The sequence below is a fragment of the Manis javanica genome, chromosome 15 (assembly GCF_040802235.1).
Source record: "Manis javanica isolate MJ-LG chromosome 15, MJ_LKY, whole genome shotgun sequence".
Classification (NCBI taxonomy): Eukaryota; Metazoa; Chordata; class Mammalia; order Pholidota; family Manidae; genus Manis; species Manis javanica.
Window position 1 is genome coordinate 19,116,857 of NC_133170.1, and position 25,485 is coordinate 19,142,341.

The 25,485-nt window shown below is 41.4% G+C and overlaps 1 protein-coding gene across 2 annotated transcripts in view; it reads left to right on the plus strand.

The window, feature by feature from the left end:
* Positions 1 to 24,919, plus strand: part of PLBD1 (phospholipase B domain containing 1) — a 53,206-nt gene extending 28,287 nt beyond the window's left edge. For both annotated transcript variants that reach the window (XM_037023063.2, XM_073222364.1), the window contains 7 exons: positions 903 to 1,043; positions 1,471 to 1,615; positions 17,249 to 17,449; positions 17,556 to 17,696; positions 21,268 to 21,453; positions 22,105 to 22,211; positions 24,634 to 24,919. In XM_037023063.2, the coding sequence (XP_036878958.1) occupies positions 903 to 1,043; positions 1,471 to 1,615; positions 17,249 to 17,449; positions 17,556 to 17,696; positions 21,268 to 21,453; positions 22,105 to 22,211; positions 24,634 to 24,816 (1,104 nt within the window). In that variant the 3' untranslated portion in view covers positions 24,817 to 24,919. The remainder of the gene's footprint in view (positions 1 to 902; positions 1,044 to 1,470; positions 1,616 to 17,248; positions 17,450 to 17,555; positions 17,697 to 21,267; positions 21,454 to 22,104; positions 22,212 to 24,633) is intronic.
* The last annotated feature ends 566 nt before the right edge of the window (positions 24,920 to 25,485 follow it).

Here is a 25,485-nt window from a genome sequence, read left to right on the forward strand (position 1 = left end):
CCGGGAAAATGGAGGATAGGAACAGGAGAATTTCCACTAGGCATCTGACTGTAATTTTTAAAATCTTGAATAATAAATATAAAACTTATTTGGAAAGCAAAACAATATTTCTGTACATGAATAATTGAGTTGTGTTTTTTGCTTTTGTTTTTGTGTTTTTGGTTAAAGTGTCATTTGTGTTTGTCTTCTCACCACCTCTGACCGAAAACCAGCTTGTCTGTAGATGCCTGGGCTCCTCTGGCTGCCTGAATCTTGCTGGAGCCTTGCTCTCCAGTTAGTGTGGAGTTCATTTCCAAGTCTGATCATGGCCTCGGGGTTAATACTGCAAAGTCACTTTGCCCCACAGTAAACACACAATCAAAATCAAAAGCACCTTTAGTTGTATATTTTGCTTGGAAAGTAGCGATTCTCAACTATGGGTGATTTCCCTCCAGAGGATATTTGGCAGTGCTTAGAGAGTTTTTGGTCATTAGAACTGGGAGAATGTCATTGCTGTCTAAAGGGGAGGGGCCAGGGATGCTGCTAAACACCCTACAGTCTGCCCCCAACTCCCCCTGAAAGAAGTATTTGGCTCAACATGTCACTAGTGCTGAGACTGAGAAAACCTGCTGTGGAGGAATGCAGACAGAATGTTCCGCTTTACTCTGAGCAAAAGCTGTAAAATTTTACTTTTACAAGAGTAAAATCCCAAATCTCTGGTTATCAGAACCTGCTGAAACATCTCTTTAAACTATAATGCAGTAACAATTATGTTGTAAGCTACCATAAAATACAGCACAGCTGTTAACATTAGGGCCCCTTCACAGAGGAATGAGTTCATGGAGCCCCGACAATAAGAAAAACAGAAAATGACGTCTGATTGTCGCCAATCAATTTTACAAGTGCAATCTGTCTTGTCCCAGCCCATGACCCTGTTCCAGATTCAGTTCCTGAATGCCGTGGGAGATCTGTTAGATCTGATTCCCTCATTTTCTCCTGCAAAACACACCAGCCTGAAGTTTTTGAAGAAATGGGATATGGGACATTGCTCCGCTCTTATCAAGGTGAGACACACACACAGCTGCGTGTTCTGGTCCACACAGACTTTTTCTGTATCACCCAAGTATGACAACATCTAATCCCTCCTGGTCATAGCTCCACATCAGCTCATAGTTCCTCTATCATAGTTAAGGATCTGAAGGACCTGAAGGAGGGAACTGGAAGTACATGATGTTACTGATGTTTCTTCCACCATTCCTCCCATGCTGTATGCACCTACCACTCCCACCTTCCAGAATCTTCCATGTTGGATATTTGAAGAACAGAGTCTGTTTTGTGTACATTGACCATTAATGTTGGACTCCTTGGCTGTGTTTTCCAGTAATGAATATAGCAATAAACACCCACATTGGCACAATCTCTGTTCACTTCCTGCACTTGTAGTCAGTTATCTGTATACCTGTGTGTCACTCACTACGATTCTGGCTATAGGTTCTTCCTGGATTTGAGAACATCTTTTTTGCTCACTCAAGCTGGTACACTTATGCAGCCATGCTCAGGATTTATAAACACTGGGACTTCAATATCACTGATAAAGACACCATCAGTCATCGCCTCTCTTTCAGCAGTTACCCAGGTAAATACATTTAAGGGACCTCTGAGTACTCTGAGTACTACTTCAGGCTGAAAGCTTGGAGATTCAGAGTAACTGGAATGGGAGAAGAAATGTTGAGTGGTTATTGTACGTTAATGAAAATTTATTTTCAGAATGCTTTTTGAAGAAATATAACTAAGAATGGCATAAACAAAGTTAATATAGATGCCAAAAATTGACTTCAAAAAATGCCAACTGAGTATTAAGCACAAAGCACTTTCTTCGGCTCTGCGGTGGAAGCAAAGAGGAGCGAGACAGATCCTGCTCTCGGTACCTCATTGAGGGCCTGTCCCTGTTTCTCTTATCCATCTCAGTATCCACAGCGCTTAACATGGTGTGGTGGGTGGCCCCTAATAGTTAATACATTTTTGCTGAATAAATGGATGAATGAATGTGTAAAGCTTACAAATCATAGCAAGATACATACAGTACAGGTAAGAATAATACTGTTACTGGGTACAGTGCATGCTGCAGAAGAAGTTTAAGAAACATCACATTTCAAGAGGGAGAAGTCACATCAGTGTTTTGGAGAAAAGAGGGGTTGACATTTGAGATGAACTGAATGATGACTGGAATTTGAACAGGTAGAGACAGATGGGAAGGACAGCCTCTGCAGAAGAGGGGTTGCAAACTCCTATGCCTAAAAAGATAGGCAGATGATGTAAATGAATAGGGGCGGGTGGTATAAGGAAATCAAAGTGGAAACAACTGTAGCAAACACATGGCCCCCTGAAGGGGGGCGGGCAGCTCATCTCCCACTGACTGTTGCCACTCAGCAAGGTGGAGATCAGTGTTGCCAGATCCTCCAACTTCTCTGACAGAAATAAGGATAGAAAAAAACAAAACCCACTGGGTAGACACTTTGGGCCACTTACCATATACCTGTAACTTCAGGAGGGTCATACCGACCATCTGTCATGGCTATCAACCTAGGTCAGAGTGTAACACCCTTCTGGTGCTACAGCGAGGGGCAATACTGACAGCGCCCCATCAAGAATGCTGACTGGGGGTAAAACTCAGTATTTTCTTTTATTGTGACCTGATCCTTCCTTGAGACCACTTTGATTTCATGTTTATTGTAGTTTGCTTAATTGTTTTTAGAATTGAGGAGGACTAGGAACCCCACTCTCTGAATTAGACTGTGCCTTCATTCTTGTGTACTCCTTTAGACTGAAATTTAAGGATGGTAAGACACAGACTGGTCAAATATTCATACTCTTCCTCTTATTTGTGCTGAAATGCAGCGCTCAGATGTTACCCACTGCTTTGAAGTCGCTGCAGAATGGGGTTTTGCACAGCCCTAACAATCCTGGATCCAAAGGTAGTGAGGGGGAAGGACTTGGAGGGGTTTCCTCTGAAATTTATAAATCTTTCCAGAATAGATACATAGATAATAGAGATTTTTAGAACAATTAAGCTGAGAGAAAACAAAGGACTTTTTTTTTTTACCCCAAGGTATTTTTACAAGAGCCAGTGAAACAATGTGATACATGTAAAACTGAAAGAATCTTATGTATATTACAAAGGATTGTTTGATTAAGGGATCAGTCACATGAATCTATTGGATATATCCAATAGATAGGGAGCTAGGCTTTGCCACGAACTTCATGTGTGCATTGTTGATCCCAGAACGAAGCTGAATGGCTTGATTTTCTCTGATGGAAGAGTGCCAAGGTAGATTGAGTGGATTAGGACTGTGGTGTTACTTTTGTATTTGAGAGGGCAGGACCTGAAGCGTCTGCATGATATGGAGGGTATTAAGAATTGCTGAGTCAGACTAGACAGATAAAGCCTGAAATACTCAGAATTTGTCTAAGGTACATGTGAAAGATCACAGTGACTGGGATGGTACAGATCCCATTATACTAAAGATGCAAATAACTAAAGATTTCATATGCACCTACCCGTATGTTTACATTGTGGCCTTCTGCCAAGCTCTGTAGAAGTTACCACCAAGAGGATTGTGATGGAAAACACTAAAATATGATGAAAAACACTAAAACTTCAAGACACGGTGACATTCTTTTGAGATTTCCGAAAAGGAAAACGGTAGGGCTTGGACAGCTGCTAAACTGTTCCTCAGCAATGAAATCCAGCTATTTTACTTTGGTGAGCCTCACTTTTATGATCTGTTAAAATGAGGCTAATGCTTCCTTCATAAAGTTATAAACATTGTGATTTATGTACGCATCTACAATTTCCTGTTAGATTGTTTTGCTAGGTGAAGTATGATGAAAAACCAGACTGTAACAAAATTTGCATTCCGGTGAAAAACAGAGACAAATAAAAAGTAATAATTAAAGTATGATTTCTGTAATAATAGGGAAGAGTAATTTGGGGATGTTGAGGCAGCTTCTAGGAGACAGTAAAATTGAAGTTGAGGCATGGACAAGAATAAACTAGCCGGGCCAGTGGGCGTAATGGGGTAGTCGAGTGTTGCCATGGAACAGACTGTGCGAAGACCTGTAGGAAAGAGAAAGTGAGGAGAAGGCCAGAGAGAGGGAGTCAAGGGTAATGCTAGACCATTAAAGTGACAGTTGGAAGTGACATTAATAGATTTGTATTTTAGAATTAGCTGGTCCATGAGAGGAGAAGAAGGCTACTGCCAGCACATGTAGAAGCCTGAGGCAATAATCCAGATGACTCAAAGCACATGACTTTTGCAGACGGTCAGTCAAAATATGGATGAAAGAATGATATCCACCCTCAAGAAGAAAACAAAAGATCAAAAATGGCTGCTGCATTACTGTGGCAAATATTGACTGTGCATTCCTCCTGTCCTAGCCAGAATCTTTGAGGGATAAGAACCTATTAAGAACTGTCAGAAGGGCACTCCCAAAATTGTAGTGCACTGCATCATAAGAGAATAGAAGGAATACTAGTAATTGTTGACAGTGCATTTGTCAGTATTACAAAAGGATTTGCTGCATCCGGCACACCCAGATTTATCTAAGCCAGTGCCGCACTCTGTTCATCAGAGCCTCAACTGACTCCATAAAAATGGAGGTGGTTATATCAAGGAAACAAATTAGTGTAATAATCCCATCCTAATCTAGAAAGGAGTTAAGGTGACTTGGTAGCTTAATAGGTTCAGTCTTTTGCAGACTGTTTTTAAAAACCAGAATAGGAATTTCTTCCACTCCTGTGGAAATTATTTTCCCTGAAGATGCCGGCATGAAGTGTCCTAGAGTCAGAAATGCACCACAAGTATGCCTGGTGCTGACGACCTCAGTGCCGCCCGTAGGCCCAGGCAAGTGGGCTTCTGGCTTTGAAGTGCTGTCCTCAGAATATCTTAAGTCCCCCTCCAGCACCAAGACCGCCAGGTTAGCAGTCCTGGGGCATCCTGTGTCCCTTGTGTGTCTGATTTAGGAAGCACCTTCCTAGAAATTTTAAAAATATCCTTCCAGTACCCAAGAGCTGCCAGGGTGGTAGAGCCATACAGGTGGGACCAAGCTCAGACATGGGTCCTGGTTCCTGTGTCTCTTCCCTTCTACCCCACATGGGTTCAGCAAGATGCCATGAGGAGCCTGGGACTGAAGCCTGTGGGGTGGTCCTGCTGAGCAGATGCTCTCTGAGAGAATTCACAGTGTATTTTTTGCATGATTGAGCTGACAGAATGTAGGTAATGTGATGTTTGGGGGTGACCCTCATGTTGCACACAGCAGGTGTTGAGGGCTTTAGGCTTCCAAAGGCCACACTTACCCCTGGGCTTACGCATGTACATTGGCATCTGCTTTCACCTCTGTTCTCATGGGTGTGCTCCATCCCTTCTGCAGTAGGGGAGGTGACAAGGGAACTTCACCCCATGCGCTCCACTGCCGGCCCTTGAGGCAGTTCCTTCACCCCTGCAGGCTCTGTACCAGGTGTCAGCAGGTGTTTGGGGAGAGCTGGGTCTGGCCCCTTTAAGGGCTTTTGAGAACCTTGCTTCCCAACACAGACAGGCCTTTGCAACAGATCTCGTGCCTCCAGTTGATGAGGTTCGTGCTCTCACGGGTCAGTCTTACACTGGATGGATAATCCTTGTGTGTTAGGACTGCTTTTGTGGCTCTGCCCACAGGCTTCTCAGCTATCCTGCCCTCAGGTGGGGGTGTATGGAAGGTAGGGCAGTAGTCATCATGGAGAGAGATTGCATTCTGCAATGGTTATAGCATAAGGAGTCCAAGGAAAGACAGACCCAGTTGTAAAATACATTGATACATATTTACACTATAAAATTCTGCGTGTAACTTAAATGACCTGAAAATGAAATATCATTCACTTTTTCCTTAACACCCTGGGTAAGACCTGCATTTGTGGCCAACACTAACATATCACAGTAACAATCTTTGAGAGAATCAGTAGAGGCCGATATTCACAGGTGGCCTGGTGGAAGTTGTAGTGAAGTAAATATGTTGGGAACTGCAGAGAAAAAGAAACACGTGTTGTTTCACTATGAGCAGGTAACAACGAGTTGTGGCTTTGTGAATAATAATAGTATTTACCTTTTCCTCCTGGGAGAGATAAAAAATCATTCAGGAACAGTGCATTTGTTAATAATACTAAGGTGGTACCTGGACACTAAACAATCTTCACAAGCACTGATTGGACAATAGACAAATACATTAGTATTTTTCTCTACCCGGTATTCTAAATCTGCATTGATAAATCACTATACCTCTCATGGGTCTGCGAATTTTGTAGAATACTTCTTAATCAAATTGTTTATATAGGCAGGGGCTCTACAAAAAATTAATTGCTTGAGGCTCTGGGAACTCTAAGGAAGGTGGCCTTGGATAACCTTGTTCTAGACCATTCCTTCCTGCACAAGGAGGATATTGAATAGCTATGATCTGATAAGATTAAGGAAGATAAAAGCCTTATACTAGCCCTACCCCAAGATACTCTATACAAAACCGACTATTGATTTTGACTATGCAGCCAGAACCAGGGAAGTAAGATACAGAGAGAAATCCTACAGGGAATGACAGCACTGGGCAGCCAGCCAGGACTACAGCAGGAAGACCTCAGGGGAAAGGTCTAGTGATTTCAATTGCATTGAATCTTAATCAATTCTGAGAAAACATGTCAATGATACAGTCTTCCAGTCAATGAATATTGTATATTTATTTAGGTCCTCTTCAATTTGAGCTATATTTTGTAGTTTTCCATATATATGGGTATTGAATATTCAGTTAGCATTGAATAAAATATTAATGTGTATTATAAATATATAATACATTTAATTAATTTGACTCTTTAAGTCTGGGGAAAGGAAATCCCAGGGCAAAATACATCTAAAAACTAAAATCCATCAAAGGGAGAAATAAAGCTTAAAATCCATTTATTGCTCATAAACAGCAGTCCTGGGCTATCTCTCTTTCCTGCTCCAGCAGAAGCAAAACCATCCCTCCCCTCCCCTCTCAGGTACAGATAAGCCCTTCTAACCCAGGTAATTACCCATTGATGTGGAGATGAACTTCTCTCCACCCCTGAGGAATGATGCAAATACACTAAAGCCATACTTCTTTCCACCTCTGAATGCCTATTGCTATGCAGATGTACTAAAGCCAGGCGAGATATTCTGGAAATACTGCAGTTTTACCCCCAGACTCTTAAATAATTTTTGATGTTGCTATAATCAGTACTGACTTTTCGTTCTTTTTTCCAGTTCTTCATTGCTTGTATATATACATTAATTCTACATAACGAATCACCGTGGTTTCTGTAGGTCAGGAATTTAGGTAGGGCACATGGAGATGGCTTGTCTCTACTGATTAGCTGAAGACCCAAAGACAGGCGGGCTGGAATCTCCAGTAGTGTAACTGAAGCTGGAAGATACACGTCCAAAGTGACTCACTTACGTAATAGCTGACAAGTGCTGGCATATTGGTTCCTCTCCACTTGAGCCTCTCCCAGGACTTCTCATATATCCATGACAGGGTGCTTGGCTTTCCCCAGAGCAAGTGATCCAAAAGAACCAGGCAGAAGCGACAATGCCCCTTACGACCTAGTCTCAGGAGTCATACAACAGTCACTTCCACCACATTCTATTCATTAGAAGTGTGTTAGGATCAGCCCACATTCAAGGAAAGAAAATTAGAATCTATCTTTTACAGGAAGAGTGTCAAAGAATTTGGGGAAACTTTAAAACCACCACAATATAAAAATATGGTTTTTTTTGTGTGTGTTTTTTAGTTTGTGTGTTTTTTAGTTTTTATCCTGAGAACTTTCTGACTTCATTTACCAGTTTTAGTAGCCTTTTTGCAGTTTCCTTGGGATTTTCCTTGGGATGACTAAGAGAGGAATGTTTATAATTTGTCCTTTTCTCATGTCCTTTCTAGAAATTTTGCATTATGTATTTTGATCCTATTATTAGGCATTTATATATTTGTAATTGTTATATATTCCTATTATATTGACTCACTTATCCTTATTAAAAGTCCCTCTGTGTCTCTAGTAAAACTCCTTGTCTTAAATCTGTAATGTCTTATACTAATAAAGTCACTGTAGTTTTCTTATGCTTACTGTTTGTATCTTGTACTTTTTATATCCATTTACTGCCAACCTATTTATGTCTTTGTGTTTAATGTATGTCTCTGTAGACCACAAGTATTTGGGTCTTTTTATTTTTATTTTTTATCAAGGCTGACAATTTCTACTATTGATGGGACTGTTTTATTAATTTACATTTAGTGTTAATATTTATGTATTTGAATTTAGGTCTGCCATGTTGCTATGTGGGTTTCTTTATGTAACCTCTGTTTTACTTCTCTTTTCCTTCTTTCCTGTCTTCTGTGTTGATAGAAATGTTTTGTTAGTATTCTAACAAGATATTCCATATTTTAGTGCCCCAGTTGACTTTCTATCTATACTTCTTTGCATTGTTTTTAGTGGTTGCAGTAAAGATTGTAATATGCATCTTTAACTTATCACAATTTACATAAATTAAATATTTAGTTATTATGATAAAAAAGAGGAATCTTTGCAATGGTAATAATCCGATTTAGTGTTCCCTATTCTTTTTGCTATTGTCATAAGTTACATCTTTATATGGTTGTAAACCCACCAATACAGTTTCATAATTTTATTTAAACATAATGTCTTTTAAAGAAATTAAAACTATATATATATATACACAAACATATATATACTATGTAATACTATATATATATATATATATATATATATATATATATATATAGTAACTAGTATATGTATATAACTCAACAAACCCCAAATAGAATAAATACAAAGAAAATCTGAGCTACCATATCACAAAGTCAAAGATAAAAATATGAATGCAGGGGGAACATGTATTTTATATCTATATTTTTTCTTCATATATAAATTACATATAAATATATTTAAATTTTAATATTTTATCTTTGGCTTTCTGGTATATATTCATCTTTGGCTATGTATTACACTAGCTCTGATTTTGTTTGTATTTATTCTCTTTGGGGTTTTGGGGGCTTATAAAATCTATAAATTAATGTTTCTCATCAAATTCAGGAATGCTTCAGGTGTTATAGCGTCAGATATTTCTCTCATACCCTTTCCCCTCTCCTCTGGGACTCTGGTTGCCTATATGTCAGGATGCATAATCTGATCCTATGGTTTTTGGGACTTCGTTCATTTTTATTCATTCTTTTTTTTCTTTCTAATCTTCAGATCGGATAATTTACATTGATCTACTTTGAGTTTACTGATTCTTCTGCCATCTCAAATTTGGTACTGAATCTGTCCAATGAAATTTTTATTTCACATATCATACTTTTCAGGTCTAGAATTTCCAGTTTGTCCTTTGTCTGTTTTCCATTTCTCTGTTAATATTCCTTCTGGTAACTTTTAAGCCTGTCTTTTCCTTTTCTGAGCAGTTTGAAGTTGAAGTCTTTGTCTCCTAAATCCAATATACAAGCCTATTTGGAGATAGTTTTGTGTGACTTTCTAAAAGTGTGGGTCATGTTTTCCTGCTTCTTTTCATGTCTACTTTTTGTTTGAAATTGGACATTGAATATAGTGCATTAGAGTGTCTCTAGAATTTGCTTTTCTGAGAATTGTTGGTGTTTTGTTACAGTAGGTAATTACTTGTACTCAGAGTTCAAAATGTATCTCCCTCACAGTATGCAGCAGCTGATATGTTTATTCAGTCTTTTTTTACTTCTAACTGCTTTTTCTTTCCAAACTTGTCTCCTGGAGATGGCCCGTACAGCCCCTGCAGAGTATAGTAAGGATTTGTGCAGAGGTTAACTCAGATTTTTAGAGCTAACTTTCTCAGTGGTTTGCTTATCCGAGGTCCCCTCTAAATTTCCATTTGTTCCTCTGGCTCTGAATTCTGCCCTTGGGCAGCCTGAGCAGTGAGTCGCCCGGAGCTGGGGAACAGCCTCTTTCAAAGTGGCAGCGAAGCTGCGTACCTCAGCAGGAAACGATTCTCTTACTAGAATGAATATCTCACTTCTTTCTGTTTTGACTCAGGGCTCACTGGCAACTCGCGCTCTTGCACAGTTAGCAGGTCAGCCAGGGAATCGGGCGGAGTCTGTGTTCAGAGTTTTGATCTCTGCTTTTCTGTAGTTCTCTCTTGTTCTCACAATTTCCCCCTCAAATTCTCAGGGGCTCTGCAGCCCTGAACTCTAACCTCTGCTGTCTTGAGTCATCGTGGGGGTGCCTCCGCCAAAGCTGGGGCTGGGGTCAGAGCGTCCACTCCGGCAAGGAGCCCACACACTCATATTCTCAACGGGAGCTGCCAGTGTTCAGTGTCTCCTGCCGTGGCTCATTTTCTAGTACCTTCACCTTGTTGTTTTAAATGATTTTATACAGTGTTCATCATTTCTATTTGTGGGAGAAATCATCCAGTTCCTTTGTGCTGCCGTTATTGGAGTAGCGACTCTAGTATGAACATTTTTATTGCTTTTTGATACCTTTTACCCAAATGCTTTCTATAGGATCAAAAGGTACCCCACATGCCCCTTTCGGAAGCCGTCGCCACCCTCAGGCCGCATAGGCATTCCCTGTTTTGAGCTTCCTTGGTAACTGGTGGGCTGTTTCTTCAGAGCCCACGTTTCATATTCAGACCTGGGTCCCCAGGGCCGGCACCGAGCCTTACACATGGTGATCACTGAATAAATATTTATGGAAGCAAGGAAGGAAAAAAAGAAAGTAGGAAGAGAAATGCAAAGGAAGGAGGCAGGCAGACAATTATGGAAGTGCCACGGACGTGGTGGGGACTGCAGAGGAGGGGGAGAGCGGTGTGCAAGGGGGGTGAGGGCTGCCCAAGAGATCTTCACGTCTGTCACGGCCTCATTGTTTCCCATCTGTTTCACTCTCCCTCTTTATACCCCTGATTTGAAAACAAGAGTCCAACTCGATCAGTAACTGTTATGATGGCGTTTCAGAGGAAACGTGTATGTTCAGCACACGGAGTTGGACCTTGAGGCTGATCCTTCACAGCCAACCTCATTATAAGTGACACAAATAGGACCTAGCCAGTTTTACGAGGATTAGGCAACACCCAAGTTTTAAGTAAGTTACTATAAACTTGTTCGTGTTCAACTTGTCACCGAAATAAAAGAGACAAACTAATTTGTTAGCTTCTACTTACGTGCCTGCCACTGTGATTGACACTAGGCCAAATATTTGATGTGTATGGTGTCACTTAATTTCCATGAAAACCTAACAGGGAGGGTATTGTTATCTGCATTTTTCAAATAAAGAAACAGGTTGAGAAAAGTTAAATAGCATACTCAAAAGTATACTTACTCGGGGGTCGGGGACTGGGTTCATTCAAACACAGTAGTCTACCAGCCACTGTTACTTGTTTTCCAGAAATGGTTCAGTTTGCATTTAAGTTAAATGGTTAAAACTGGAAGAGCCATGAACTCACAGGACCTCCTGGCATGCCAGGTGGGTGGAGCTCTTGCATGGGAACAAAAGTTGGAACCTAATCAGAGTGTTTTAATTGAGGGTTCCAGTAATGATGATCCCTATGAGGCTGCAGCTCCAAGCTTAATTATCTACAGGTGAGGTTCTGTGGGACGCACCGGGTGTGTTTCAGCAAGCACGCATGCGCTCCTGCCATGCAGTGCATTCAGAAATCCCGCCATCCCCCCCCCACCCCCCCAAGCGTATACCTCTTACACTTAAATTTTCTGTGGAGCTTGCTAAAAATGGAGATTCCAGTGTGCCATCCACTGAAATTCTAACTCAGTTGACCTCGGCTGGGGGATCTGTAACAAAGTAGCCTAGGTGATTCGAGTAGATGGGGTCCAAGCCCCACCACCCAGTGAGACGCTGGCAGCCCTCCTGGTCTCGGAAGCAAAGATTTATTTGCTCAACCTTTTCTTGTTTGAAATTAAAATACTTGCAAGTAGGTGCACAGGAAGATAAAAGAATAGCATCCAAACCCCAAGAAAATTTAGTCAAGTCTCCTTCATAATCTGCAGTTATTACTTGTCATAGGTTAAGAAATTGCCTCCTTAATTCATGTATGTTGTCAACACTTTTAATGTACTGTAATTACTTTATTAATTTTATGTTACCCCTTTTAGACATGTTGCTCACAAAGCTGAAATAGACACAACCTGCGAGTTGGTACATGCCAAGATTTGTCTTTTCCACCTTCAAAAAGTAGAACCAAGGGAGGAAAAAGAAAAAAAAGTGCAACTAGAGCACCTATTCCAAAAGATTACACACAGATTTTGTAGCATTTCTTTTCTGTTTTCCTGAATACTTTTCTTTTGTTCTTTGGCACCATCCAAGACCCTGCTGACTTTGGCCAGGCCACACCTGTCTTTTCTCTCTTAGCTCAAGAAGCTCCCTCCCTTCTATCTTTGCAGAAATCCCACTTTATTTTCCAGACTTGTCTTGAGTAACTGGTCATATAGTGATTTTCCCCAACTGCAGCCCGTTTACACATGCAGCTCCCCATGACTCAGTCCTCTCAGTCACTTCTGCTGTATTTGCTCCACTGTATGTGTAACTGTTGTTGCCATTTGCCTGACTACGTATCTGTTCCCACTGCTTTTGTCAGGCATCTGGTGCAGTGGAAAAGGCATGTGCTGAGAGTCAGTCTTAGATTTATTCCTGACAATGCTGCTTACTGGCTTTAAATTGCTAAATATGTTTTTAAAATAGTTCATCTAAGAGATCTTTTTGTGATCCTCAAATGGAGGTATCCGTCCTTATAAAGTGAAGTATCTGGTGTGCATAGGTGCATGGTAAATGCTGGTCAGCACGGTGTGTTCTTTCTTCCTTAGATTGAATGGTTATCTGCTGAGCAACTACTATGTGTCAACTCCTTTCCTTGGTGCTGGAGTGAACAGACAGAAACTAAGTCCCTTCCCTATAGATGTTACATACTATGCGATAGATGGAAAAGGAAACAGTAAACAAATAAATGACATAATCTGAAGTAAATAAGATAATTTATTATTGAAGAAAAAAGCAAATTTCATTTTGATGTGGAATACAGCAGGATATTGATTCAATATAAGCCCACCTTCTTTATTTTTACTCTATATTATCTTTAAAAGACCTGCTACTTCCTCTCTGTGGACCACTCTAAGATAGTCCAACTGGTGTGTGTGAACACCTAATAGGATGAATCCTCCACTTACCGCATTCCTACTGCAGGATTAGGTGGAAATGCGCTCAGTAAATACTTGATTGAAGAAGTCATTGGAAGGAGAACGGACATTTATTGGTAGCAGCTAGGATCCTGGCAGGAAGAGAAGCAGGTAAGAGCCATGCTGGAAGGTGGGAAGACCAAGCCCATCACTGAGTAGGCAAAATAAATGACTAGGATTTTGGGTCCTGGGATAACAGGGAGCCTGCAGCCTTCCCTTTCTCAGAGTGGGGAAGAAGATTCTCCTGCTGCAGACAGCAGCCTCAGGGCAGGGGTTCAGGTGGGACTCCGAGGCGAGCAGAGGTGGGCAGGTGGGGCAGTCAGGGCACGTGCCTTTACAAGCTCCTGATGGAATTCTGGTACAGTCTCTGGACTGGGAACCATTGCGTGGTGCTTGGGCTATAATATGTTTAATAAACATTTATTGAGTGATTATTAGATTGGCTTAGAGAAGTCAGCCAGCCCAGCACAGATTGGTGATTCTGTCCCTCTTCAGCAGTGAGAAGACGCTGAGCAGAAAGGCTGAGGATGGTGCAGTGTTGTTAATTTGCTTTTTCTTTCAAAAATAAAAGGAAAGAAAAGAGTTCCCAAAGTGTCATGTCCATCTGTGTCAACGTCAAATGGCAGTAAGACATTTCCAGACAAAATACACTGTCTAATTGGATTCCTGTTAATGGATCAGTTAGCTATTTCTGTGTAAAAAATAACTTCCAAAACCTTGTGGCTGGAAACAGTATGTGGTTATCATTGCTTTTGAGTCTCCAAATCAGCTGAGTGATTCTTTCTGGACCCCTCCGCCAGGCACATGCACACATACGTTGGCCATAGGCTGCTGACCTTGGGTGAACTTGCTTGCGTGTTTGGGGCTTGGCTGGCTAGAGGCTGGCCTTTCCTGAGGTTGCTTGTCTGCCCCCACATGGTCTCTGGTCTCTCATCCCTGAGACCACGCTAGGCTAAGCTTGTTTATGAGACAGTAACAGGGTTACAATAGAGCAGGCAGATGTGTGCAAGGTCTCTCAAGGCCCGGGCTCCAACCTGGCACGTTCTATTAGCTGAAGCAAGTTCCAAATCTAGCCCCAGTGTAAGAGGTGGGGAACAGACATCCTTGGATGGGAGAAGCTGCAAAGTCACTTGCCGAGGCTATGGACAGAGGGAGGGGTAAAGAAATGCAGCATAGCTACTTTTACAGTCATGAACTGTACTGCTGGCCCTGAGTTTTATGCTGTTTGCGTCCTTGGTCAGTGCTGACCCTACCCTTTGGAAGGAAGGAATGGTTTTTGTCTTTGGAGTCTTGGGACAGTGAATGCATGCAGTGTGCAAATGGACACATTTTAAATGCTGGGTAGGATAATAAGGGTAAGCTTTTCTGGGTTGTACTAAGTAGCAGGTCTCAATGGCATCGGAGGGTAGTGGTCACTGTTCATTTTCTGATTCAAAGTCTTGAAGTAGAATTTATTAACTGTAAGTGTTCCCTTTTATTTCTCAATTAAATTCATTAAGAAGCTTACTATGAAATGTTATTTGCAGGCTGGCTTTCATACTCAAGTGTTTCACTTTCTCCTGATCTAAAATAGTTTGCCTTCCAAAGCTGCTAATGACAGATAAGAGCAAGAATATAATTTTACACAAAGAATATTTGTTTCTCTTACATTGCAATGTTTTGGAACTTTGTCCCATGGGCCTTTTGTTTCTTTTCTTTTCTTTTTTAACTTAAACTCTGAACTATGGAATTGACCTTCTTGACTCATGGTTTTTGCAAGCCTCCTCTTTGTTGCAGAACTCTGGGTGCCCTGTATTTGTCCATCTTTAATAAACAGTCTTGCTCTTGAGTGAAAGAATACTCCTTACATGCTTGGATTAGTCATTCACTCACACGTAGTAAAGAATGCCTGCCCTCTTGTGTCCACAGAGGTTACTACAGCAAGGAAGGAATTAGCCGGTCACCACGCCACAGCTCCGGCATTCCACCCTATGGAGATTTTGTACAGGAAGCTTGCACAGGCTGCTAAGTATGGTTTTACAGTTTGAACACTGCCAAATGACCCCAGCTCAAGAGGTGAATGAATGGCTATTGAAGTCCATCCTGTGCTTTGCTTGTCAAGCCACGTGTCCTACGTCCAAGCTGTCTCCAAGAGGGGGTTATCCATCAAAATTTTGTTAAAGGGTTCCAGCCACTCTTCAAGCCTTATACTATCTGGAATGTGCAACCTTCTGTCATTTATCCAAACCACTGCATATGCTAATCACAGCCTGTGGAGGTTCACATAAGTTAGCTGGACACTGCCCTCATCTTTGACTTTCCTAGTCAAGAACTTATAAAAATTAAAATTAAAATTAAAATTAGATTCTTAGAGCTGAGTGATGTCACTTAGTCCCAGGTTATCAGAGAAGGGAATAAGGAACAGAGAGGCAAAATGAGAAGTGCCAAATTTGTTAGTTGCAATGCAGGGAACTAATAAAATACAGGCCTTCTGACCTCCAGTGCATGCTGGGAAGTCTTAGCTTTGGCGTCAGGTATACCAGTATTTGATCCCACCCCACCTATCCCTACCACGACTAAACTATAGCTTTTTTGTTGCATGAATGAATAACTAGCCAACTGTATTTTCTAATATTTCTTGGCCCTGCCACTCAAAACTTCCACTCTCCAACGCCACATTTGTTCCTTTGTGTATCTTTTCCCCTATTATTGCTCCACCTGTGACGCTCAGCGCTCTCTTCCTGGTCAGCGTTATTTATGCAAGCTTCCAGACTCTCTTCCGGCCGCTTCCTCCAAGAAGCTCTCCGCCACAGCCTTCATTAAGACAGAAGTGGAGAGGGCCGGGACGGTTGAGCATAGGTGTTCAAACTTAGCGGGAAGAGTACTGGATCAAGGGCCTGCATTCTGGCCCAGGTCTGCCAGGAGCTGGGCGTATGACCTTGGGAAGACGTCCTCACCTCTCCTAGCCTCATCTTGCTCGCACTGCTGTTGCTCCATGCGTGGTGGGCATAGTGCTGGGGAGCGAGTATTAGGTAGTTTGTGGACAAGTCGTTTTTTGCATGTTAGTAGGAATTATGTGTTTTTTGAAATAACAGAACCAAAACAAAAACATCAAACCCATGGTTCCTTGGATATTAATGTATGTGACAAGGCTCTATTTTAAGTTTGGAGAGAGTTAATTTAAGAAAAAGTTGGAAGCAAATAATAGTACAGGTAGTAATCAGAAATGGCAAAAATGATCGTGGATAAAAATAGTGGACATTTGGGAAGCACCAGAGGAGCTCATTCCCCAGGCCCCTCTGTCTCCCTGGGGCCCTTCTCGGGGGTGTTTCCACTGACAGCTTGTCTGTCACCATTAGCTGATGATGACTGTATATCCTCCCTGTTACAGCTGGGCCTGACATTCCCGATCTGTACCACTCATCACAGCAGAAGGCACAAAATAAGCCTTTGAAAAAGACATGTGGCTTCACTGACTTCAGTATGTTGCCTCCAACATTTATAAAATCATCGACCCGGAGTGTCAAGACCCTAGTTTAAATCCCATGTTCACTGCTATAAATGTAGATTTTTTCTATTAATAAAAATCATGTAGATTCATTATGTAAAATTTGGAAAATACGATAAAGTAGAAAGAGAAAAAAGGCACCCCATTCTTACTATCCCACAAGGAACCCAACTCGCATCCCCCTCAATTAAAAGCTCTGCACTATCCTAGCAAGTGGGAATCTGTTTCCGTTCATCATTTTGGAAAACTGGAATAATCTTGATTTAATGTATTTTTGACATTCCCAATCATAAAATCAAAAAATTTCAATGGAGGGTCTAGGCATGGAGGTCCACTGGCACCCTTATAACCACCTGTTGAGTTACTGCTGCTGACCTGGGTCAAAGCTGGCAGAGGCCACTGCAAATCAAGGGTACTTGTACCTGCTACTCTTTGTAAAATGCACTGTGTACATAAAACTGTACTAATAATGACGGTTCAGTATTCCAGTATACAGAAGATTATTTTTTTTAATTTTTTTTCCTGTAGGGTTTTTGGAGTCTCTGGATGACTTTTACATTCTTAGCAGCGGTTTGGTATTGCTGCAGACCACAAACAGCGTGTATAATAAGACCCTACTAGAGCTTGTGGTACCCCAGTCTCTCTTGGCCTGGCAAAGAGTTCGTGTAGCCAGTATGATGGCAGATAATGGCAGGCAGTGGGCAGAGATCTTTTCAAAATACAACTCTGGTAAGTGGCCCTGCAGCATAACTTTTAAGCATGTACTGATGTTCAGGTTTCCAGTTAGCCTGGGAAGCCACACCCATGCCCTGCTTCATGTCTCCCGATATTTCAGGCACCTATAACAATCAGTACATGATCCTGGACCTGAAGAGGGTGAAGCTGAACCAGAGCCTTGAAAATGGCACTCTGTACGTTGTGGAGCAGATTCCTACATTTGTAGAATATTCTGAACAAACTCACGTTCTGCGGAGAGGTACTTTGTTACTGCCGGAAGTCTGACGAGTATGCATGTGTGTGAATGCATGATGCAGTGTATGTGGTGGGAAAAAGTTGATGGGACCCCATTGCTAGCTAGTCTGGGAAAGAATGACCAGGTTCAGCACAACACGTATATGTGCACCTCCAGCTCTTCTGTAACAGTGCGTAGATGGGGACAAAGCCAGGCATTCATGATCTTATGACCTTTAGTTCAATTTAGCAAATATTTGTGGGAGGTCTACTCTGGAAAAACATGGATGCAGGTACAAAATCCCCAAGCTTCAGTCCAGTAAGGAAGCAGTGCACACAGAGCAGCCATTAGAACCCAGAAAGGTCAGTCCTCACGTCTGCTGCCCCAAGTGGGAATCCTGGTGGTGAATCCCAAGTGGGAGTCACTGTCAGGGGGGAAGGATGGGAGACAGTGGCAGAGCCAGAGTCCAGGTTTTGGAATCACACTGTATTGATTTGAGTCTGCTCCTCAAAATCTTGGGCAAGTTATCTACTCTCCAAGCTTCATTTTCTTTGTCTATAAAATGTGACCGGTCCACAATCACTTATTTTGCAATTTTGAAATCTTAAAACTAAACCCAAAAGCTGTTTGGCTTTGTTTCTTTTGTCCTAGCAAACTTGGTAAAGTAAGACCTTACCTGAACTCATTTGGTAGCAAACACTAACATGTACTGTCTGTTTACCATCTTTGTTTCCTCTCCTCCCAGGAGACGATTCATAGGTTAGGCTATAGAAATATCAGTATCTTTTGATTATGGGATGCTTCCCACAGAGACTGCAGTGTTATGCAGAACGGACGCACCCCATTGCTGTTCAAAAATCTGAAAATCCCAGAATTCTGAACACATCTGTGTCCCAAGAGATTTTGGATGTGCGAGTGTGGATTTTTAAAATTTCACAGGGCTATCGTGAGAGTTAATTGAGGTAATTCTTGTAAATTTTTTAATATACAGCTGCCACAAAGCAAGTACTATTATCTTATGTGGAACATAGTGCTTGGCACACACAATTAAGTCCTCACTGAATATTTGTTGAATAAATGGAAATGAAGATAATGTCTAAGTGGAAATTTAAAGGCTAAAAAGAGCTAAGCAATTCAACAAGGGGACAAGATCAAACAAGTGGAGGCATGAAAACTGGTGTGATTAAGAAACTCTCGGTTCAAGACAGCTAGAGGAAAGGCTACAGAGCAGATGGTGGGCACTGGGGAATGAATATTGGCCTTGTGTATCCTGCTAAACAGTGTGGCCTTTATTCTTCAGAAAATGGGAGTTTTTGAAAAGGGAGACTAGACTGGAAATCAGAAGGAAACGATTGCAAGGAACAGAACCAAGATAAGGTGTGGGCCGATGGATCGGGGCCAGGTTCTCAGTTTCCTAAGTACCCGTATTGCTTTTTGTGTGACACCTGGAGTGAGCCATCTCAGCAGGAATGGCTCACGCCAACTAAATGCATATAATGTGCATAAGACAGAATGAAGCTGTAAATGTCAATTTCCAAACAGATCAGATACTCCTAAGTAGTGGATCTGCCTCCTTTTCTTGTAGGAAATCCATGGGAGAAGTCAAACCATTAGGCAGTTACTCGGTGGGCGTGGCCCGTCAGGACCGAGGACTAGCGGGATGACCTTGGAGGCTGGGCCCCAGAGCCAGCAGAGTGAGAGCGTGCCCGCCAGGCGGGTGCTTGTTCGGGTGGACTGATTACCCAAGGCCTTTTCTTCTTCAGACGGCCACTGACTATAGAAGGGTTCTTTACAGTCTCATTCTGAGAGCCCATGAAAAAACTACCCGGAGACTAAAAAAAGCTGATACTGATCTGCCTGTCATTTCTTGTCTGTTTGTTCTGCCAGAGGAGGAGAGAGCAGAGAGTTAAACTTACTGAGTGTCTACTACATACTAGACACACTTCTGAGCCTTTTACTTAAATTGTCTTGTTTGATCTTTGTAACATACTCCCAGATAAATAGTACTGTTACCATTTTACTGTAAGAAACAAAAGGCTTAGAAATGTGATTTACCCACGTAAGTGATCACTAAAAACAATGTCCCAGGACCTCCTGGCACTTGGAATGCTGTGGTGTGCCGCGCCTCCAGCTGTGGTGTGTTGACAGAGCCCTGGGCGCTTTGTCCAGAGGGAGGCATTTGACCTCTCTGAACTTGTTTCTTCCTTCATATGGAGGGAAGGTGATACATCATCAGGTTGTTATGAGATCATACATGATAACTCTATTTTAAATGCTTTTGTATCTCATAAAGCTTTATGAAAATGTGAAGTATAAAGCAGCTATTTTTATTATTCATTCAAGCTGTTCACATCAAGAGAAATATGATTATAGTAGCTAACATTCACCTCATTCTTACCAAATATTAGTGTTGTAAGCACCCCACTGTTTGACCTCAATGCTCACGATAATGTTTACTAAGTACTGTCATTGTTCACATTTTATAGATGACAACATGGAGGCACAGAGAGGTTCATAATTGTCTAAGGTCACATACCTAATAAGGGTGGGCCCGGGCTTCAGATCCAGACAGTCTAACTCCGAAGTCTATACAACCTGGATATACTGTAATAAGTGTGATTTTAACTTCTGATTTTCAGTGTGCTCTGTGTCCCAGAATCAGCAAGGTTGAATGTCTTATTATATCTGGTCTCAATAGCCTCATGCCTGAGCAGGGGATCCTATAAAACAGTAAAAAAGGGAGAAAGGCAGACAAGGGCCAAGAGAATGTGGGGCGGATGGTACCCATCCCTGAATGGTGGAGATGCCTCTGTGTTGACTGTCCTATGGACAGTCAACCAGGACACTATCATCTGGGATGTTCCTGCAATGTTAATTCTACCAGATCTGTGTCACATGTTCGATGCTTAGTGGCTAGTGGGCTCTGTGGCCTTCACACACTGTGGAGCTTTGAATGAAGCTGAGCTTTTGTGAATGTTTAGAGTCAAAGGAGCTTACAGCCTGCCGGAACCCTAGTCACCTCCAGTCCTCTCACATTATGGACTCTCCCTTTCCCTCCCCCTGCTAAGAAAAGAAAGACAATGAGGTTAATGCCTAAGAGCAAGTGATTCAGCCCTAAGCCTGGCATGCAGGTTTTCTGATGCCTGGTCCTGTGTTCTGCTATCCATGATTAGCACTTGGCATATTCCTTGCAAGGGCCACGTTGGGAAACCTCCACTTGGCATTTCAGTAACCAAGTCCATGCAGATGAGTTCCCCACCACTTTGTGTTAGACAGTTCATTTTGCTCTAGATATGATAAGGTCATTTTCTGGCTAAGATGGCTTTATGAATTTTGGGTGAAAACCAAAGAATTCTGATGCTCTTCTTCCCCTGATGGAATTTAATCTACAGGTATACTGACACAGTCAATTTAAAAGGATTGGTTTGACTGCCAAGGTTCACATTCAAAGCTTTATTTTCTATATGATTTCATTTTGTCATTACAAACACCTGTGTGCTTGCAAAAGAAACTATCATTAATAACATTTCTTTTGTTCCCACTCCCTTCTGTCTCCCTCCTTGTCAATCCTACCTTCCCTTCCCTTCCAAATCAGGATATTGGCCCTCCTACAACATTCCTTTCCATGAAAAAATCTACAACTGGAGTGGCTATCCAATGTTAGTTCAGAAGCTGGGTATGGAATACTCTTACGATCTGGCTTCCCGAGCCAAAATCTTCCGGCGTGACCACGGGCGAGTGACTGATACGGCCTCCATGAAATACATCATGCGATACAACAGTACGTAGCATGTTTCTCAAGAATCGATCTTCAAAACTCCTTTTCTTCCCTATGGATAGAGTCCATTTAAGTTTATCTCTGTACTAGAAGGAATTATAAAAAGTTACTGAATTTTTAGTATTCAACTAATTCTATACATATTTTGTACTCAACAAATAGAATTTTGTCCTCCTTTTTGTAATATGACAGAGAAGAACCTACAGATTTTTAATGTAAAGAAATTACATGTAAAAAATAGGGGAAATAATCCAAACAGGGCCCTTTTATTACCCCTCACCCCAAACACACGTTTCCTTCCAAGGACACAAGCAGCTAATAAAACAAAAATTACTCATAAATACTTAATTTTTATTGATTAGTTTCAAAGTCAAATTTGCATATATTTTGTTGAAAAAAATTGATGCACATTTATCCTCTATTATCTCTATTTCATCTACTCTTCACTGTGCAAGGTTCTTGGAAGGCTGGGCCTGGGGCTGGGGACTTACAGTTGCCCTTTCTTAGTACAAACCAAAGGGGACTTCTGGGTCTGGGAGGAGGCCACTGGGGTATATGCTCTGCTTAGGCTCCCACAAGCCCAGGGAGCTTACCGTGGACAAGTGCATCTCAGAATAGCCAGTACTCACTCTTTGCCCCATGGCTGTTTCCTAGATTACAAGAAGGAACCTTACAGTAAGGGTGATCCCTGCAATACCATCTGCTGTCGTGAGGACCTGAACCCACTCAGCCCAAGTCCTGGAGGTTGCTATGACACAAAGGTAACATGCTGTTGGCTTTTGAATTCAATTTTCACCGGCACCTTGGCCCAATCAAAGATAAAGAAGTGGAGGGTTTTGTGGCATGAAGCACAATCGTGTCTCAACTCAATTCTGTTCAGCACTCAGCTTGTTCAGATTCCGGTGGTAGGTCCCAGTGTCTGACTTCAAGTCCCTGCTCTGCCACTTAATAGTACATCAGTAAATCTTGTAATGCTTCTGTTTACTCATCTGTAAAGTGGAGACAACAGTACTTGCCTCATAGGGTTGTTATGAAGAATAAACACTTAGTATCTATAAACTGCTAGTGGGTTATTTGTAAGTACCTGTAAGTACTGTAAGTACAGTAGGTCTAGAGCCTGAAGATGGGACTGAACTGCTGTATCTCATGATGTAACGGATGAGGAGTTGCCTTTCATGGATGAGTAAAGTGGTTCCTTGAGATGGAATCTGCTCCTGGTGAAGATGTTGTGAGGACAGCTGAGATGACAACAAAGGATTCAGAATATTACATAAACTTAGTTGATAAAGCAGCGGCAGGGTTTGAGAGGATTAACTACAATTTTGAAAGAAATCCACTGTGGTTAAAATGGTATCAAACAGCATCACATGCTACAGAGAAATCCTTCATGGAAGGAAGAATCAATAAATGTGGCAACCTTCATTGTTTAACAAATAACCACAGCCAACCAGACTTCAGCAGCCATCGACATTGAGCCAACACCCCCCCAAGCAAAAATTACTGAAAGCTCAGATGATGGTTAGCATTTTTAGCCCAAGTGTTTTTTTTTTTTTTGGTATCATTAATCTACAATTACATGAAGAACATTATGTTTACTATGCTCCCCCCTTCACAAAGTCCCCCCAACAAACCCCATTACAGTCACTGTCCCGCAGCGTAGTAAGATGCTGCAGAATCCCTACTGGTCTTCTGTGTTGCACAGCCCTCCCCACGCCACCCCTCCCCCACATTACACATGCTAATCGTAATGTGCCCTTTCTTTTTCCCCGCCCTTATCCCTCCCTTCCCACCCATCCTCCCCAGTCCCTTTCCCTTCGGTAACTGTTAGTCTATTCTTGGGTTCTGTGATTGTGCTTCTGTTTTGTTCCTTCAGTTTTTCTTTGTTCTTATACTCCACATATGAGTGAAATCATTTGGTACTTGTCTCTCTCCGCCTGGCTTATTTCACTGAGCGTAATATCCTCTAGCTCCATCCATGCTGTTGCAAATGGTAGGGTTTGTTTTCTTCTTACGGCTGAATAATATTCTATTGTGTATATGTATCACATCTTCTTTATCCATTTATCTACTAATGGACACTTAGGTTGCTTCCATTTCTTGGCTATTGTAAACAGTGCTGTGATAAACATAGGGGTGCATCTTTTTCAAACTAGCCCAAGTGTTTTTAACTAAGGTATGTACATTGTTTCTTTTTAACACACAATGCTATATAACACTTCATAGACTACAGTATAGTGTAAGTTTAAATTTTATATGCACTGAGTAACCAAAAAATTCATTTGACTAGCTTTATTACAGTATTTGCTTTAATGTGGTGGTCTGGAATTGAATGTGTGCTATCTCCAAAGTATTGCAAAGTATTTGCAAACATTCGATGAAGTGTGCAAAAAGTGATATATCCACTCCAGAATACACAGAGAATAACCTCTGCTGCCATGACTGGGAAAACCCAAGCCAAGCTTTCATCTAGCAAATATTACTTTCTTGTGCAGACAGGAGCCTGTTGATGTCTCAAAAAAAGTGTTGAAGAATATACTTTAAAAATCTTTTTTTTTTGAGCAATTTTAAATATGGGGAAAATCAGAAGTATGAGATATTTTCTTCTTTACTCTCTAAGGGTAAGATCTACTGCTACCTAGTGTTAAGTGCTTCTGAGAAGCATGGACCTCATTTTTTGATACTGAATTTCTTCTACTTTAAAGCTCATTACTTCCCTTATGAGAAGAAAACTTTTTTTTGAGGAATTAATGTATTCTAGGCACTTCTCCAAGTATTGGACCTCATTGATCCTCTTGACGACTCTTCTGTGAAGGGTTACTGGCCTTTTTTTATTACTGAACGTTTTTATTAGTATTATTGTCAAAGTAGCCTAATAACCCTACTTTCACAAATGAGAAAACTAAGTTACAAAGGAATTACTTTAAATTTTGGCCTGAGAATTCTGAATATGAGTAACCTGACTCCAGATCTCACACTTGCTATGCAAATTTAACACACTTCTAGTAATCAATTCACATTTGAATGCTGGATGGATACAGAACAGCATGCTGTGGAACCTTGAGATTTTCTTTTAAAGGAGGCTAATATATTGTGGCTTTGTAAAAAGAACAGAGAAAAAAGACAAGAAAAAAAAATTTAGTCGTTTTTCCAAATGGTTTTAACATGTCTGTCTCCTCTTTCCAGGTGGCAGATATATTCCTAGCATCCGAGCACACAGCCCACGCCATTAGTGGTCCCACAGTGCAAGGTGGCTTGCCTGTTTTTCACTGGAAACGTTTCAACAAAACTCTCCACAAGGGAATGCCAGAAGCCTACAACTTTGATTTTATTACTATGAAACCAACTTTGAAACCTGACATAAAATGAAGAAAGGAAATGAGGCAATAGAAGGCTACAAATATACCAAAGGCACTGTTTTAGCTGTTTTTCCATTCAGAATTAGTCTTAATAAAATATATTAAATTTGTTACTTTTGATTTTCCACTGTTTTGTTTTTGACAAGTATTCACTACAGGATGGAGCACACAGAAGAAACATCACATATGGTAAGAAACAATCCTAGGTTTCAGCACATGTTTACAGGGAAGAGGAAATGGCAGAAATTGCTCCCTTGCTAACCAAAATCCATACGTTCTCCTTTTTCACTGGCCGGAAGACATCTCTCAGGTTCCCTTAGGTAGTTGTGCGACATGACAGAGTTCTTGCCAAGGGAGTCTGAGTGCCACTTCCAGGCTTGGTCCCTAAGAACCTGTAATTCTCCATGGTCTTCACCAGCTCTAGGGTTGGATATACTTAGTAACAAAGCCCTAGGGGATGGTGTAGCTCCATTTTAAAAGGAACCTCTAATAGAAATGCACTTAAGATTTTTCTCAACATTAATAAATGTTAGCTGGGTCTTTGCAAGTTAGGCACACAATATAGCAGAACCTTAATGCTGTCTGCATTAAAAGCAGCATATCCAATCTGAAGCAACTCTGCAGAACTTTCCTTTCAAAGCTGGAGAACTGTATGTAGTTTGAGTGGTATATTGCCAAG